General features: G+C 42.7%; 2 protein-coding genes across 12 annotated transcripts in view; both read left to right on the top strand.

Annotated features, from left to right (window-relative positions):
• The first annotated feature begins 493 nt into the window (after positions 1-493).
• MTERF1 (mitochondrial transcription termination factor 1) lies at positions 494-9,937 on the top strand. Of its 2 annotated transcripts, none has more exons than XM_083580120.1 (2): positions 494-937; positions 4,122-5,592. In XM_083580120.1, exon 2 carries the CDS (start codon positions 4,184-4,186, stop codon positions 5,339-5,341), a length of 1,158 nt encoding a protein of 385 aa, XP_083436246.1. In that variant the 5' UTR covers positions 494-937; positions 4,122-4,183; the 3' UTR covers positions 5,342-5,592. The 2 variants fall into 2 exon arrangements, with proteins under 2 accessions (XP_083436246.1, XP_083436245.1); XM_083580119.1 differs by lacking the exon at positions 494-937 and adding an exon at positions 2,258-2,392 and having other exon boundaries at positions 4,122-9,937.
• A 5,149-nt stretch (positions 9,938-15,086) lies between these two features.
• The window catches only part of LOC310745818 (uncharacterized protein), a 44,432-nt gene continuing 41,280 nt past the window's right edge, over positions 15,087-18,238 (top strand). For 2 of the 10 annotated variants that reach the window (XR_014540343.1, XR_014540344.1), the window contains exon 1: positions 17,247-17,445. Coding sequence is in view for 1 of the 10 variants with exons in the window: in XM_083578941.1 (XP_083435067.1) it covers positions 17,229-17,373 (145 nt within the window). In the remaining 9 variants the exon portion in view is untranslated. The other 8 variants (XR_014540338.1, XR_014540339.1, XR_014540340.1 and 5 more) reach the window with 8 other exon arrangements.

Here is an 18,238-nt window from a genome sequence, read left to right on the forward strand (position 1 = left end):
AAATGCATCTAAAGGCAGCCCTGTATAGGGAAGTTTTTAATGTTTTATTATGGTTTTGTATATGCTGGATGCCACCCAGAGTGGCTGGGGCAACCCAGTCAGATGGGTGGGGTACAAATATAATAATGGTAATGATAATGATGCCTCTGAACCCAAACATAAAGGTAAAGGGACCCCTGACCATTAGGTCCAGTCGCGGATGACTCTGGGGTTGCGGCGCTCATCTCGCTTTATTGGCCAAGGGAGCCGGCGTACAGCTTCCGGGTCATGTGGCCAGCATGACTAAGCTGCTTCTGGCGAACCAGAGCAGTGCACGGAAACGCTAAAACATACACACATCATAATGAGACTGATTCGCTGAATTTTAAAACTCACTGAATTGAGGCAGTGTAATGGCTACGTGATGCCAGCATGCCCGCCTCTTCAAATTCATACATAATCTGCTGAGCTTCCCTGCAATAGCCAAACATATCCTATTTTAAAACAAGCTGCTGTGTGGGCCTGGGGAGACCAATACACATTCCATTGCATAGAACAGATTAATCAATCAATCAATCAACCAACAGACAACTTAAAAGAGCAGCAGCAGCTCCTTTGCCCCAAAGCAGTACCTCAGAAGGCCGAGATTATCAACAGATTCTAATGACAAATTAGAAAGGAACGCGTTAATTTGTCACTACTTTTTCCTGCGGCAACGTGAGAACACCGTGAAACAAAGAACGTGTGAATCTGGTCTAATACCGCCATCTCCTGGTAGTTCGCTTTTTCGGCAAAAGGAAGGCAGGCCGAGGCCTCTCTGCTAGATGGCAGCACTAAAAAAGTAAAACACCCATCGCGCTTTCCCCCTCCTGCACGCGCGTGCTCTTTGGCGCTTTCTGCTTTTTCCGCTTGCAACTTTCCACGCCTCCCCAAGGAAGGAAGCGCACAAATGCCAGCGGTGAGCAACACGCTACTATCTGCAACCCGCTCTTGTGCATTGTCTGTAACGCCTTTAAAAGTTTCTCAGACATAGAACGCGAAGATTACATTTTGGGAAGCAGGATTTTAGCGGCTTAAGGCTAGCAAAGCTGAGGCTAGTAAATAGGGAAGGCGGTGGCAGAGGGGAAGAAGAGAAAAGGAGGTTCGCTTCAGGGGCAATGTGTATTTCATGCTAGATTTTTGAAGGAAACTAAAACTCCCATCCGTGCCGTAAATTAAAATGCTGTTGATTTCGAGGGAGCTGATATTTCATTAAGCAAACCTAGGGCTCAGGCTTGTTTTCCTGTTTCCGATTTCGCCGCGACAGCGCAGTCCTGAACATTCATGTCTACTCAAAAGTGAAACCCCCATTTTCCCGTTTGTTTGTGGAAAAAATGCCTTTCTTACAAGTCACCCCAGGGGTCTCAGCAATGGGGTGAGAGGCAAGCTGTTTTTTGGAGGGAAGATGTCTGTGCACGCCCGCGGCTTCACCCCGCGCCCCCAAATTTGCTGTTGCCTCTTTGTACTATAAATTGTAACCGAATAAAGCCGGGTTTTATTTCGGAGTTAACGTATACAGATCCATGGGTGTAGCCAGGATTTATTGTAGGTGAAAGCAGGTATTATGCTGGGGTGGGGAGAAACTGAGTTAACTGCGATGCAATTGGTCAGTTAAATGTTTTTATTTATTTACTTGATTTAGGGGGCTGCCTCCGCTGTCCCCCCCCCATCCCCGCCACGCTCATGTACAGAACCTGGCTGTAAATGAGGTGAAGATCCAGTGTTTGGGAATGATGCCTTTCCTCAGAGGAAGCGGTTTAGGAAGGTAGCTGTCATACAGAGTCAGACCATTGGTCATTTAGCTCAGTTGAGTATTCAGCAGAGCGTCTCCAGAGTCACGGCCAATCTTTTGCAGCCCTGTTTCCACACGCAGGGAGTCATGACCTTTTGTGCCAAAGCATGTGCTCTACCACTAAGCTCCAATTTAAGGAATTTATTTTAATGTATCTGAATATTGTTTGTCTTGCACTTAAAGTGCCAATTAGTAGTAGTATTAATTAAACTTATTGATTACTGGTAACCTAGTACATTTATAATGTGATATCATAATATAAAAGCATGCAAAGCCAACAATTTAGAATGCAACAAAACATTCCTTTCTGGTAGCCACTCAGTTTAATGCATAACACTTTATAAAAACTAGTCTACTGATATGACCACCACAGAATTAATACTATAGTGTGAGGATCAGGGCTATGCATTTAGTCTCACCCACAACATCATATATTTTACCTTCCAGCAAGTATGTATTGTGTGAAAATGAAGCCCAACATGTGAGCTCCTGATTATGAACAGAGAGTGCTATGCAATTGGGACAAGCAGTCAGGACACCACATCGGTTGGCTAGAGTCTTTCCCAGCATCCAAATGTGGGGGTACGTACTCATGTATAATTCTGTGGCTCCTTTTTGCTGGTGTGAATTGTGCATCTGCAGTGAACTACAGCAGAACATTTTGGGAGGATGCAAAAGAGGGGAAACTGCTTTTCCTTAAAAGTATTTCATTAGCGTGCGTGCACCCTACGCTAACTGAATCATACTGTAGACCCTTTGTTACTTATGTCCATTGTTTTCAGTGGGTTTACTCTTAACACGACTAATGTTGTATACATTCGTACCTTTGTTCTTGAATGCCTTGGTACTCGTACGTTTTGGCTCCTGAACGCCGAAAACCTAGAAGTAAGTGTTCCAATTTACAAACGTTTTTTGGAAGCCAAATGTCCTACACATCTTCCACTTGAGTGCAGGAAGCTCCTGCAGCCAATCGGAAGCTGCACCTTGGTTTTTGAACGGTTTCGGGAGTTGAACAGACCCTTGGAACGGATTAAGTTCGAGAACCAAGGTTCCACTGTATTATTCTGTGGCTGCAATTTTATATACACTTAAATCTGAACCATTTTACTAAGAATTCCCATTAGTAATGGGGTTAGGACTGCGCCCTTAGTCTGGATCCTCTGCATTGAGAATGTACCGTATTTTTCGCCCTATAGGATGCACATTTTCCCCTCCAAAAATGAAGGGGAAATGTGTGTGCGTCCTATGGAGCGAATGCAGGCTTTCGCTGAAGCCTGGAGAGCGAGAGGGATCGGTGCGCATGGACCCCTCTCGCTCTCCAGGCTTCAGGAAGCTATCCGCAAGCCTTGGGAGCTCCGCGGGAGTTCCCGTCGGGCTCCCAAGGCTTGCGGATAGCAGCCTGCATCCCGAAGCCTGGGGTGCGCTTCACAGCATGCCCCGGGCTTCGTGCAGATATTGGGGAGCCCCACAAGCTCGGGGGACAGCGGGGAGGCAGAGCACCGCCATCCTGCTGTTCCCCGACCTGGTTTGGAGGCTGGCGGTGGGGAGACAAGGTGTCGCCCAGCTTCTTCCACTGGGGAGGAAAAAACTTAAACACTTAGCAGAGATTCCAAAAAATAGACCACAGGCAGTAGCTTTACCTGCTACTGAAGGCAAATGAGCATAATGGTCACAAACCCAATACATTCAGGATTGGCACAGTCCATAAAAAGAATCCAGCTGTAGCACTTACAATAAAACTTATAAGCTTATAAGACTAAGCCTTAACACTATAGCATACAGAACACCAGAACAAAGGGACAGAAAGAGAATATGAGTATGACCCAGGCTCCTCCTGGTCTTACTATTATAGTCAGCACAACCTTGACAGAAAGATAACAACCAGTTTAAACCAGCTGTACTCAGCTTCCCAGAAGGAATATAACCCAAACAAAAACCTGCCTCTTTTTTCACATAGAAAAAAAGCCTTCTAGAACCCTCTTGAATTAATCAGAATAGGAGAGATCTCTATACATCAGATCAATACTTTCTGTACTAAGAAATGCAAATTGATGGGTGGAATTTCATGCGCCCCTCTCTGGTACTCCTTCATTCCACCAAGGAGTGTTCTCAGATGTTTCTAACCCATACAATAGGCACTCCACACAAATAATAATAACCCATCTAGAAGGGGATTGCTAACATTTAATTCATTCTCACAATGAATATGAATCTTTTAAAATGTGTTAAACAAATTAAGTTATGAACAGGTTGTTCATGAATGCTTCCTTACAGTTTATTATAATTCTCTCTCCTTGTCTCTTACTTAAAGATCCTGAACTGACTGGAAGTACAATTTTATTCAGAGATTTGCAGTGCCCGGTTAGCATCGCAATGAGACGGCTGGTGAACATGAACAATAAACTGCTTTTCAACATGAATTTACCTTGGCTTATCAAGTTGTCTACAGACATTATATTCAGAGGGGATTCCACTAGGTTTCTTTGCCTTAAGATTGATAGCTCCAGTGATGAATTGGACAAGGAGAACAACATTTTAGTGAAAAATCTGGCTGGTATGGGCGTGGATGTCAAAATGGTAAGAAAACGACAGCCTGGTGTTCTCAAGAGGCAGATCACCAATGAAGATGGCCTGAAGATTTTTTTGCAAGGAAAAGGGGCTAACAGAGAAGCCATTGCCAGTATAATCTCACGTTATCCACGTGCCATCACTCGCTCACACCAGTCTCTGAAAGAACGCTGGGAAATTTGGCGAAGCATTTTGATGACCGACATGGAAATTGTAACAATCCTGAAACGTTCCCCTGAATCCTTTTTCCGTTCTGGGAATAATGAAAACATGCAGAAGAACATTACCTTATTTTGTTCTATTGGGCTGACTTCTAAGGACCTTGGCAACATGCTGACCAGAGTTCCAAGGGTGTTTTCTAACAGTATAGAGCTCAATAAACAAATGATAAGCCTCTTGAATGACATCTATTTAGATCTAGGTGGAGAAAAGCCAGATGACTTTGTAAAACAGATAATTTCTAAAAATGTCTTTATCCTCTTACGGAGCAGCAAGCAAGTGAAAGCAAACGTTCAGTTTCTGCAGTCATCTTTAAGTCTGAGCAATAAGGAATTTCTAACGCTGTTGCATGGGCAAGGAGGTGATGTTCTGGATCTCTCTAATGAATACCTAAAAAAGACATTTGCAAATGTGAAAGAGAAACTGATGTCTCATGGGTGCACTGAAATAGAGGCAGATATGTTTGTCCTTAAGCACCTTCGCATTCTATACCTTTCTCCACAGAACCTGAATGATAAAATAGATTGCCTCTTGCAGGCAAATATTAACATTAATCTAATACTGAAAAGTCCTCTAGTTCTGGACAAAAGCATCAAAACTATAAGTAACCGTATTGATGAGCTGGGAAAGCTAGGCTATAACTTTCAAATCCATGGGATTGGAATTCTTGCGTTAAGTAAACAACGATTTGAAGCAAAATTGGAAAAGTTAAAGGCAGCAACAATTTTGCACGGCTCTAATTGATGTGCGACCACCAATGCATGGATGTTTTGGGACCCAGAAGAGGGCAAACGGGGGCATGGGGGGTTAATGGAGGCAAATGGGCTTATGCATGCTCCACCAACCCGTGTAGGGGCCAGAAATTGCACCCAGGTGCAAAATGGTTGCTGCCTGTACAATGTAGATAATAAATATTTTTTTAATTGCCTTATGTGACCAAAGAAACAGAAAGCAAAACGGAAGAAATAAATAAATGGTATTGAGGTTAAAAATAATTCAGCCTTGCAGTACTTTTTTCGAAAGTGTTGGTTTTAATAGGATCTGGTGAATGGATGCGCTTCAAATCTAGGAATATCTTTACATATCCTCCCTGATATGCTACATTTCTACATTGATTTATTTAAACATGGAGCCTTCTAACCTGATAGCTGAAATGATGCAGTAGCAATGAAGCACTATTACTTGATTTTGCTGAATGTATGTTTTACTATTTATTGTGCTTCTTTCCTGCTCTTTTAAATGGAGCATTGTATTAAGTTACCTATGTATTTCTTGGCTCAGGTTAAACTTAAAATGAATGTTGCTTTTCTATGTAATTCCACCCCCACCCCCCTTGCCTTTGATGGCCACTTAAGGAACTGTAAATTTTTATACGGAACAAAAATGAAACTGAAACACGGTAGGCAGAATAGCAGCTATTTTCTTTTTGGTATTTAGAGTGAATTAAAATAATAAATCAATGGGACGATAAAAAGAGTCTTTGGGGGGAACGTAATTTATAAGGGAGGAGCATGATTTAATTAAATAATTTAAAAAACAACAACTTTACATTCAGCCCACCCATTAACTGAAATTTCCATGAAGAATTTTATCAGTTGAACCCAGAACTTCTTTTGACAGTTACTATGGATGTTAAAATGAAGATGATATATGGTGGCAATAGCTATCAAGTGGAAAATATATATATGACTAATTGACAGCTAGAAAGGGCAAGCTCTCTTGTGGTTAAAACATCCACAAGATGAAAGGATGGAAGTCTTTGGGGAATAATTCACCCTACAATTTACTGCTACTAATTACTGGTATGTATGAAGTATGCACCATGCTGCAAAAACAGTCAGGAATAATATGTGTTGGCCTTTAGTGGTAAAAAATAATCTATTAAGCTTTTTTTAAACAACCCTTTTGACTATAAATTCTAAGCAATTATATTCCTGTGGGTGATTAGAACTCATATTGTATCCTTGAAGAAACAGAAGTTTGTTTGAAACAGGATGCATCAGACAAATCATAGTGAGCTAATCTTAGACACTCTTCTCCCCTGGAATCCTTAGAGAGGTCCTCATACTGTTTTTTCCTTAGAAAAAAATGTACATAGTTTTCTTTCTCTGCAGGGGAGTTGCTTGCTTATGAGAAATTTGTCATGTGAAGTTTTTTTTTTAAAAAAAACTTAATCTGTAAAACATGGATTCTACATTTAGAGGACTTCAAAGGAGATGGCGAGTCAAATTCTTGAGTGACGTAAATGTTGACTTAGTGATTGTTGTGTGATAATTATAGGAATTATAGCAATGTGTATTGGTATTTTAAGTACATTTATGTATTCACAATGTGTGTTTTTTTTAAAAAAAGACAACAACTTGTATTTCAGTTTCTTAGAAGACAATTTATATGTAGAAAGTTCCTTGGATGGGTTGAGCTGTACCCTAAACCCATGGCTTGTACCTTGGGTTAAGAACTTAATTCGTTCTGGAGGTCTGTTCTTAACCTGAAACTGTTCTTAACCTGAAGCACCACTTTAGCTATGGGGCCTCCTGCTGCCGCTGTGCCGCCGCTGCACGAGTTCTGTTCTCACCCTGAAGCAAAGTTCTTAACCTGAGGTAATATTTCTGGGTTAGTGGAGTCTGTAACCTGAAGCGTATGTAACCCGAGGTACCACTGTGCTAATATAAGTTACAGACATACAACAGGAAAGCTATGGTTTGGAGTCGTATATCTGTTTTCTATCTGCCCAGCACTTTGCTTCGTAAGTTGACTCCCATCTCCATGGTACAAAGGACCTATCTGGATTGTCAGGCCTGTGAGTTCAGACAAAATGGTAAACCTCATTTGGTACAGTGTTATGTAAAACAGCTTCAAGCTGTGGTTTCTGTTCCTATTTTGTTCCCATCAAACCACAATTTCTGTGCTGGCTTGGGGGCGGGTCAGACATTAAAACAAAGTGTGGTGTTACAGCAGAACCCAGCACAAATCTATTCATTCTTAATTCAGAAGTGAGCTTCTTACTCCTAGGTCATTGCAACCTTTTATGTTGAGCTGTTAGGGAGCACATGACTGCCCACTTTTCCTGCCCTCTGCATGGAAGTGTAACCACAGGGCTATTGTAGGCATTGGATAGTCATAGACTAATACTACTTTGTTACAGCTCTTAGACTGCTGCTCTGGGACCATTTCAAACATCAGGCAAACTTGAGTGTGCCACCAAGGGCACACTAAACAGGGAAGTACAAACAGAGCTGTGTTTAAGTGTTTTATGGCATGCCATTTTGAAAGAGTTTATTCTCAAAAGTGGCACATAAGTCTTTTATTTAAGGCTTCCTGTAAATTTGAGGAAAGACCATAGTTCATTGGTAGGGCACCTGCAGATGTTCCCAGGACTGGCAGTTTCTTCTTTTCCTCTGTTCCTAAATAAGGACTACAGAGCTAGAGAAGCAATAAACGTGAGCCACTTTTGCCAGAAGGAAATGAACTGTGAAGGTTCTATAGGGAGCGGAGATATTGGCGGCAACAAGGAACACACAGAAGGGGATTATATCCAATTGCTAGTGCCTCAGAGGACTGAACAACGTTAAGAGCTGGAGCTATGAAGCTGAAAGCCAAGAGCAGGAATCCTGGGCATATGGTCTCTCTTTTAAGTATGCTAATTATTCATGTTTGTTTCTGAGGTGATGGAAGGAGACAACACAAAACACAGCTTCGAGCCTAACAAAGGTTTGCACAGGGTTGCCCCCCTCTAACAAAGGTAAAACTTATTTTTTGGTAGTCTTTGTAATAATCAAACCACTGGAGGCTTTCACCTCCCCCTAGGAAAAAAAAACCCATTTATTTATTTTGTGGTGTGCACCATATGTTCCTTAAAAATAATATTTTAAAAAAAAACCCACTTGGAAGAGTCATGAGACAAGGACATCTGCCACCGGCTGGAATTGCCATAGCTATAGCTATATAAAGAGCCCTCTAACTATTTTGTTTTTGCCATCATGGAATTCACTGCTGACACATTTCATAAAGTTTGCATTTCTAGAGCTTTCAGTAGATGGAAGAAGTAAATTTGTTAGCTGAAAGCGCTTGCTGTGCTGGCACTTTGGACAACTCCTGGCTGAGAAGAGTTGGAAGAAGTGATGCCTAAGCGGTGGCAGTTTTCTTGAAAATTTTGAATTGCTAACTTTTCTGGAAACTTGTCCTATGCTAATTAGGGTGATTTATATCTGAAAATGGAATGTTTTCCACAGAAAATTTTCTACCCCAGCTTTCCTCCGAATCACAGCAGAGCAGGGGTGGGGAATACTTCTCTATCACTCCTCTATTTCTGAACCAAATTGCATTTCAGAAATCTCTGCATACTTAGTTTGGCTGCAAGCAAATATTCTCTTGACCATTCTGGACATCCAATCTCCCTAACCAGGAAACTTGCCCAGTTACTGTAAAAAAAAAAATTAAAAAAAAATACTCTCCTGGCTGGGACTGATGGGAGTTGTACTGTAGTCTTAATTGTCAAAGATAACATTTACAGCCACTTCTACAGCTCTGAATACTTACACACACCTGTGTAGCATCTAGGCAGGTATTCCCAGGTATTCAGTTATGGGGCAGTTGCAGCAACAGGGGACCACTTCCCTTCCACCAGTTTTGGTACCTTCCCCCAAAGGCCTGCATACACTCAGCCTGAGGCAATGTCCTTGTGGGAAATGCCTCTGCTCCATCCTCTTCAATTCTCTCCTGGTTCTGGGAGATAGTGGTTCAGGAGAGGGTGAGGAAGCACTCGGCCCTTCATTTGCCTGGTGTGCCTCTTCCACCAGCTCTGAAGCATCCCATACCTCTGATTCTTGCCTCCTGGCTGGTACAGGTCCCCACAAACCACTTATCCCCTCTCCTGAGTCAGACTTCAGTCCCTTCCCCCCAGTGCACCCTTGTCAACATCTTGCTAGTCCCCAACATGTCCTTTGTCAGTGCTGTTATTTTTAGGGCCCCAGGGAAATTAGACTGGCCTCGACTAGAGCCAGGGCCTTTTCAGCCATGGCCCTGGCCTGGTGGAACGCTCTCCCACAAGAGACCAGGGCCCTGCGGGATTTGACATCTTTCCTCAGGACCTGCAAGACAGAGCTGTTCCGCCAGGCCCTTGGGCAGGATGCAGTTTGACTTACTTTCCTTTGTATAAAACAAGCCTGAAGGAGGCCCCCAACCCACTCACAGGTCCTTGTCTGATCAGTGGAAACAGTTGGTCCTGGCAAGTATTAACCACTCTCATTTCCAACCTGATAATTGCCACCTGCCCAGATTTTAACTTGTCTGAATTAATTTTAAGATGTATTTTAATTAATTGATGTCTGTTTTTATGCATATTGTGTTGTTTTTATGATGTTAGCCACTCTGAACCTGGTCTCAGCCGGGGAGGGCGGGATACAAATAAAATATTATTATTATTATTAAGTAAAAACAGCAATAACTGTAAAATTAACTTATTTTGTAAAAGGAAATACACAACAGTGAAAGAAAATTGTTAAAACATGGACCACACAGCTGATTGATGTTGTTTGTTCCAACGTACAGGCTCAATATGTTCTGTGAGGGAGATCCACACAGAGAAATTTCTCATGCCAGTAAGTCTCCACAGTGAAAACAGGTATGTAAAGAAAATTTGTGGAGATTCAGTAAAGGAACAGGGAGCAGCTGGAAGATCAAAGGAACTGGAACGTAAACAAATCCCAAGCTACACACTCTGAACCTATGAAAAATGCCCTGCTGCTGTCTTTGCTGAAGAGATAAAGTTAGTGTGGAATCCATGCAGAATCCATGCTGGATGATTGAAGACAAGCCAGTCTTGGGCGATTAAGAACACATCTGCACTTGTTGTTTCGTCAGAGAGTCAATTTGCCATGGTTTTGATGAATTGAAAGCACATCTGGTATCTTGAGATTAGGCAGCATGGCTTTTGCACAGACCGTGAGTTTTTCTGACTTCTGCATTGTCTCTGCGAGATGGTTTTGCAGATATCCGGCAATATAGACCAAATGAAGATTTAAAGAAGCTGTCTATTCCCTCCTCTTCTGACTCATTGATGCTCCTGATCTTGAAAATGAACTTGGAAATACATAATTTGCTTTCATAGAGAATCCTGTTGGCATTTGTCTTAGAGTATATCATTCATCACTATTCTTGCTATAATCTGTCAGACTTCTAGATAATAAATTTCAGTTGCATTTAAGTATTATTTATTTGTAGTATTTTTTTTTACCCACCCTTCACCACAAGATTCCAGGGCAGGGTACAGAATTATGAAAGACACAAAACCGTTCCAAATGGAACAGAACAGCATACATTCAGCAAAAGTGATGGATTTCGCAAAGCAATGGGTGCCATTGCCCCAGGCCTCATGCTTTGAGGGGTTATTTCAGCATTGGCAAACAAACTTTTAACTGAGAACAGAAAGCAAGGGGGGCATCATTCTGCCTCCAGCCCTTTCAGCATCTTTAAAAGGTCTCATACTGGCCTTTTAATAATAAATCCTGACCATATCGGGATCTCTTTCACAGTGATATGTAGCTTTCTGCAAACACTTTATCACAAAATAAGTTGCCCTAAAAATTCAGGAAAAATCGTGTTGTTGAAATATGCAGCTCGGCAAAAATTTCATTTATCCGCACTAAATTAAATGCAGAATGTCAGAGGGAACACTGGAGCGATCAAAGATTACCTTGCCCTCCAAAGTAAGCTTATTTTCAGGTTTAACAGTTCTCTGGAACTTTTTAATTTAAAGCTGATATGATTGATACTAGAAGCTAAGGATTTACACAATAAAATATCACATATACTATTGCAGCTCCTTTATTTTATCCTCAATGCAATGTATTGTGGAAACAAATCCCCTTCTCCATGCATAAGCCCCAGTCAGAAATGAAAAGTGCAGTCAGGTATGAATATTAATAAATATTTACTGGCAGCCAAGTCATAAGAGTGCTAAGTACAGGAAATAGCAACCAGATTTATCGCAGTTATAGTGGGGTGTCTGGTAGTGTATAGCCAGGCAGGCGGTAAGGTTGGGGCTGTGTGGATGCACCAGTAAATGCATCAGATTGCCTGGCGACACTCCTGTTGGTGAACCCATGTGGTGCTAACCTTGCTGTTGCCTTGCCCTATCTCAGGCCCATCCAAGTATTGGTGGCGCCAGTGTCAGGGGGACAGCTCCAGCAAACCACACAGCATATGATTCATGCCCCACTGTTCTAGCACAAGTACTCCAACAGAAAGAGAGTGTGTGTGCCGATGTTCAGTTTCTACCCCTGTGCCCCACAGGACCAGCCCAAGGCATTTTGCTGCCTGAGGCAAAGATGGTAGTTCCTTCTACAATCCAGCCAGACTGCTGTTGAATTTTACTTCAAAACTGGTAATGGGACAGCATTTTACATAGTTCTTGAGGGCAGCGGGCTAGCTTAGGTGGTCATGTGGCATGAACTGTACACATCCCCTACCTCGCCACATTTGCCACCTGAGGCAGCTGCCTCATTCAGCTTAATAGCAGGGCCATCTCTGGATGTTTCTGCTGCTTTGAGAGGTTGTGTGTGTGTGTGTGTGTGTGTGTGTGAGAGAGAGAGAGAGAGAGAGAGAGAGAGAGTGGTGGCTGCAGAAATATACTCGCCCACTGTGGAAACTAGGGGCTTTCATTTTCCCTAGAGCAGAACAGATCCTGCAGCAGATAACCTTTCACATGCTCACCCACATTATCACATATTCTGGTGCAGTTCCTAAAGGCTCCAACAGCAGCAGAAATGGTGCTCTAAATGTTCCTGCTATCATTGTTTAAATTGGAGCCTCCTCTCTCTGGTTTTGTACCACTAGAGGGCTCTTATGTATCTGTGTTAGCTCAGATCATCTACATCAGTGGTGCCCAAACTTTTTTCAAAGAGGGCTAGATTTGATGAAGTGAGCAAGCATGAGGGCCAGTTTTTTTTAGGAGCCCCCCACCCCCGTTAAGAAAAAAGGTCTTAGAAGGGCTGCACGTGTCTCACCCAGGGATCATCCGGATGAAGGCATCATTGGCCCGTAGCTATGTGTGGTGGCCAGGCATAGATGCGGAGATAGAGGGCTGGGTGAAACGTTGTGAGCCTGTACAGTCCTGGGAGTCCACACAGTCCCCATGGCCCCGGGTGCACGTGGATTTCGTGGAGCCTTTTCAGGGCCAACACTTCCTAATAGTGGTCGACTCTCAGTCCAAGTGGCTCGAGATGGTGCCGACCTCAACCGTGTCCACTAGAGCGACTATAAACGTGCTCAGGGAGCTATTCGAGACACACGGCTTGACAGACAGCCGGAGGCCTGGGTAGGCCGGGTCGTCCTCTTATATACAGTGGTACCTCAGGTTAAGAACTTAATTCGTTCTGGGGGTCTGTCCTTAATCTAAAACTGTTCTTAACCTGAAGCACCACTTTAGCTAATGGGGCCTCCCGCTGCTGCCGTGCCGCCGGAGCACGATTTCTGTTCTCATTGTGAAGCAAAGTTCTTAACCCGAGGTACTATTTCTGCATTAGCGGAGTCTGAAACCTGAAGCGTATGTAACCTGAAGCATATGTAACCCGAGGTACCACTGTACCTGGTGGGATTGACAAGGCATCTCACAACTCTCACCTGAATCTCATGGCTCTCCTGTAGCTGCCAAACCAATTAACCAGCTAGAAGGATTAATAGCACTGTTAATAGCACCAGTTTTCCTATAACTTGATATTGGTGGATAGTTTTGATGAACTGCAAAAGCATTTTTAGTTTGCTTTCTGTTGCCACCCTAGAACTTTTCTTTATTAGTGCCACTCTGTTTTGTATTGGGTTTAACACATTTTATGTTAGAAGGCACATTCTAACCAAGCATTGGTAAATGAATGTTCTAATGGCAAGTAAGCACATGCACTTTCAACTTCCCAGCACCATCAGTAGCATATCCACCTTGTCTGCTTCCCTAGTGAAGCCTTGTAGTCGGATGTAGCTCCTTATTTGGATTTGGTGAGCAGGCACTCGGGGGCCGCAAGAGATTGCTTTTTCAAAATTGCCTGGGGTGCTGTTTGAAACCAGCCTGGGGGCCGCAAGTGGCCCCCAGGTCGGACTTTGGACATGCCTGATCTACATGCAGGATTTATGCAATTTCTTTTGTGGGAATGATATGTGTGAAGGAAATAATCTTGCGTGTAAAGAAGCCTTGAGACACCTGTGATTTGAGGGCTGATACAGATTTACAGAGAAAGCATATGTATGGTCACAACACGCTGCTTCTTTGATGTTGGGAGTATCCAAACACACTTGCTGCAGCGGTGATCCTATTAGGACTTTCCCACTGTACCTTTTCTGAAAGTTTGACTCACGTCAAAGCCTATGTCAGGAAGTGAACTAGAAGCAGAACTGGAGGGAGGGCCATAGTTCAGAACTTTATGATGGAAAAGCATGAGGAAAAGCTGCAATCCTAGATACATATACTGTACTCTGGTTTAAGTCCCACTGAACCCAGTGGGATGTGTCTCCTAATAAACAGCATATACAGTGGTACCTCGGGTTAAGTACTTAATTCGTTCTGGAGGTCCGTTCTTAACCTGAAACTGTTCTTAACCTGAAGCACCACTTTAGCTAATGGGGCCTCATATAATGGTGCTGTGATATTATTCTCAATCTGGGGTGGATAACCTGTGGCTTTCTAGATGTTGCTGGACTCCAGCCCCCATTTCCCCCCAGCCAGAATGGCCAATGGTCAGGAATGATAGGAGCAGCAACATTGGGACGGCCACAGGTCCCCCTACCCCACCCCGTTTTAAATTCTCATTCCTTTGATTTTGTCTATGGCACTGTGAACATTACAACTGTGTTGTAAATGGACAGTAAATAACTTGCCTTGAAATATCACTTCCATTTAAAGGCATTACCAGAATTCATAGATTACTAAAGAGGGTCTTACAAGGGGGTGGTGTGTGGGTGGGTGGGTGGGTGTGTGTGTGAGAGAGAGAGAGAGAGAGAGATGGTGTCATTGTTGAAATGTTAAGGACCCTACCAGGAATCATACTCAGAATAAAAGACAAAGAATGGTTTGTAGCTGAACTCAGTGACCTGACCTGAATCCCCAAGTCCCTTTGCTCCTGGTACTTTGACATATTGTGTATTTTTCAACCCTCTTGTTCCTTCATAGTTGTGAGCGATTCATTTGATTCTCAGAGTAACAGTTTATTTGCAGATCTTTCCAGCTTACGTGTTCCATTAATAATTTAAATGTGCTGATTCCGTGAATTACTGCTTCTCCTAACATCTTGGCTGGTATTCAACTAATGCTATAACTTTGAGGGCACTATAGGGTAAACTCTGAAGATAAAATTGATTGTCATTTTTGTGACAAGAAGCTTTGAAACAAAACAATAATCCAATGTTCGGAGATGCAATAAACATATCTTTCCATAGCTTATATGTTTGGTGCTAGCTGTAAAATTAAATAATTGCCTTCCCTGAAAGTTCAGTCCAAAGAAACGGTCCTAGGAACATTGAAAACATGAACATTATCATATGCTCTTCCCCTCTAAGCATTTTGTTCATCCTTGGGGGAAAGCTATAACTCAATGGTAGAACATCAGTTTAGGATGCAGACAGATTCCCCTCACCTTGGGAGGAAGGATTAACAAACTCTTTGTTCTCCCATTCCACCCTGTGAACCCTACCAGTAAGGAGGCCTAAGCTGGATGCTCCAAGCTTAGACTGCATGGCTTAAGCAAGCCATCTTTGTGTTTCTATACAAATAATTTAGAAACACTTACCATTTTGAAACCTAAGTTATACTGCCTGTCTTTTCTTGCAGCAATGTGGAAAAAGCACATGAATCTGTCCTTTGAAGAGCTTGTAAGTAAACCATTTTTAAGTTACCAAATATGGTCTTTTTCTATGCTAAGGGAAGTGTGGAACTTTGGAAGAAACTTAGAAGGGGGTATTGTATTTTAAAGGTCAAACAGCCTATAGTTCCATGCTCTGCTTTGCTGCATATTGTACAGCTGTGGCCTGTTGGCTTTGCTAATAAAGTTTTGTTGTTGTTGTTGTTGTTGTTGTTGCTGCATATTTTGTAATTTTAAATCTCTGCTGGGGTTTCCTCACCAAAGAACACTTGCTCCAAACCTGAATCTAGGAATCCAGGCTTCTCCTTTTTATTTTAACCACATATCATTTTCCTTTTACCAAATTAAACCAACAGATAGGTTAGAAAAAAGAGAATGAGGCAAAGAAGGAGGGAGAGAAGGCAGCTGTATCAGGGCAATGGCATGGTGAAAGGTGTTGCCCCAAAGTAAATAACACCCACCCTGAAGCTGTTTTTTGCCCTGACAGGAAACACCCCCCATCAACAGCCTTGTGTCCCATTGAAAACAATAGATTGCGGCTTAGTCATGTCTAGCTGACATGGATTTCTAAAGTAGTTACTTGGGCCTTTGCTAGATTTTCTGGATTGAGGTCATTTATTTCAGCTGGTTAAAAAACCCCATCTATGCTTGGCTGTGACCCTGCCCAGGTCTATGAGGGCATAGGGCTTGAAGGGGAAGCAGGCATTGTCAAGTAGCAAGTCCAGCAAAGATTGTAGGGGTCCTTGGGCAACTCCAAGACGCCTTGCTAATGCAGGCTGACGAAAGATACAAGTGAAACCTTATATAGGCAGACTAGGCCTGAAGTGTGCAAGGAGCTGGCTGGCTGGTTAGGGCCCTCACCTTAGATATCACATTTTCCTTTTTCTCTTTGTTCATATTGACTGAGAACTAGATTCTTTTTCATATGACCACCCATTCCAGTTTTCCTTTAATCGTTCTTTTCAACTAAAAATTGTGTAATGGCTTTTTTGAGGAATATATACACACATCTTTGTTGATTCCCCCCCCCCACGCCGTTGACCGAAACATAAATGAATAGTCTTATTGTGTCTGATGTTATCTGTGTTACATACTGAAGAACTGGAAAGGATGACTGGAGAAAAAAATCAGGATAACTGGTCAAGAATACAGAAGTATTGTTGGGAGAAATGAATCAGCCAGTGGTTGGCTCGCCTTGTGCTTGCTGTCATAGCATATTACAGAAAATAACACATTTAGGATGTAATCCTGCACCGTAGTCCCCCAAACTCCCACCTCACCCCAAACAGAGCACTTAAAAGGGTTTTTATTTTTCTGACAGTTGTGGCAATGATGTCCTAGATGCTATATGATTTTTAAGTGCATTTTTACAGACACATCACAGAGCACCCGAATGAAGCTTGCAAACCGGTTTGGGAACTCCTGCTATATACATTCTGTGGGGATTCAGCCCCACTGAATGAATGGGATTTACAGTGGTACCTTGGGTTACACACGCTTCAGGTCACATACGCTTCAGGTTACAGACTCCGATAACCCAGAAATAGTACCTCAGGTTAAGAACTTTGCTTCAGGATGAGAACACAAATCACTCAGCGGCGGCGCAGCAGCAGCGGGAGGCCCCATTAGCTAAAGTGGTGCTTCAGGTTAAGAACAGTTTCAGGTTAAGAACGCACCTCCGGAACGAGTTAAGTACATAACCAGAGGTACCACTGTACTTAAATCTAAGCAGACATAACTAAGATTACAATGTTACAAAAAAAAATAATAAAATGTATTTATTGATGGATTCCGTTCCTCCAGTGGGAGAGATGGAAAGCACAGCTTATTCTATCCAGAAGAAGCTCCACCAGGCCTCCTCTCCTTACAACTGTCACCTGGGAGCAGCCATTTTGTCACACTGTGTCAGTGGGAGAAATAGAAAGCAGGGTTCATCCTATCTTATTTTTGCTAAAACCCCAGCTCTATCAGGCACCTCTTACTCCTGAATCACACAAGCTGGTCATTATAAGAACAACTGTTTAACAAATGGAGCCTGAGTTTGATTCCACCCCCCTTTCCTCTCTGTCCCTTTTCCATTGTGTTGTGTTTTTTAGATTGTGGGCAGGCTGCTCTGGGAGCCTTTTTAGCTGAAGCCTGGGTTACAAATGCTTTAAATAAATTATACTTCAATAAGTTTAACACAGGGGAAGCAAAGAGGAAGTATAAACTACAGGCCATCTGAAGTTTAAAAGCTCTGCAAGTACTGTAGAATAATCCCTAGCTTTATTGAGGACAGACTGGTGGATTCATATGGCTGTTCCCTCATTTGAGGTACAGCGGTACCTCAGGTTACAGACGCTTCAGGTTACAGACTCCGCTAACCCAGAAATAGTACCTCAGGTTAAGAACTTTACCTCATGATGAGAACAGAAATTGCACGCCGGCGGCACGGCGACAGTGGGAGGCCCCATTAGCTAAAGTGTTACCTCAGGTTAAGAGCAATTTCAGGTTAAGAACGGACCTCCAGAACGAATTAACTTCTTAACAGAGGTACCACTGTACTGTATTTGATTCCCAATTCCTTCAGATATTTGCATGAAAGTAAACCATGAAATGCTGTTCTGTGTTCAGAAGGCAAGTGGAGTTGGCCAGGGTAAATGCAGAGGAGCTGTAACACTAGTGGCATATATTTACACATCTGGCTGAGTTTCCTTTCATTATTGCCTTCTGGAAACAAATTCAGGGAACAGTTGCAGGCGTAACAAGCTAAACAATCCCTCACACTAGGAACATATGTCTTGCACTCGCAGCT

The sequence above is a fragment of the Podarcis filfolensis genome (assembly GCF_964270895.1).
Source record: "Podarcis filfolensis genome assembly, chromosome: 12".
In the NCBI taxonomy this organism is placed as follows: Eukaryota; Metazoa; Chordata; class Lepidosauria; order Squamata; family Lacertidae; genus Podarcis; species Podarcis filfolensis.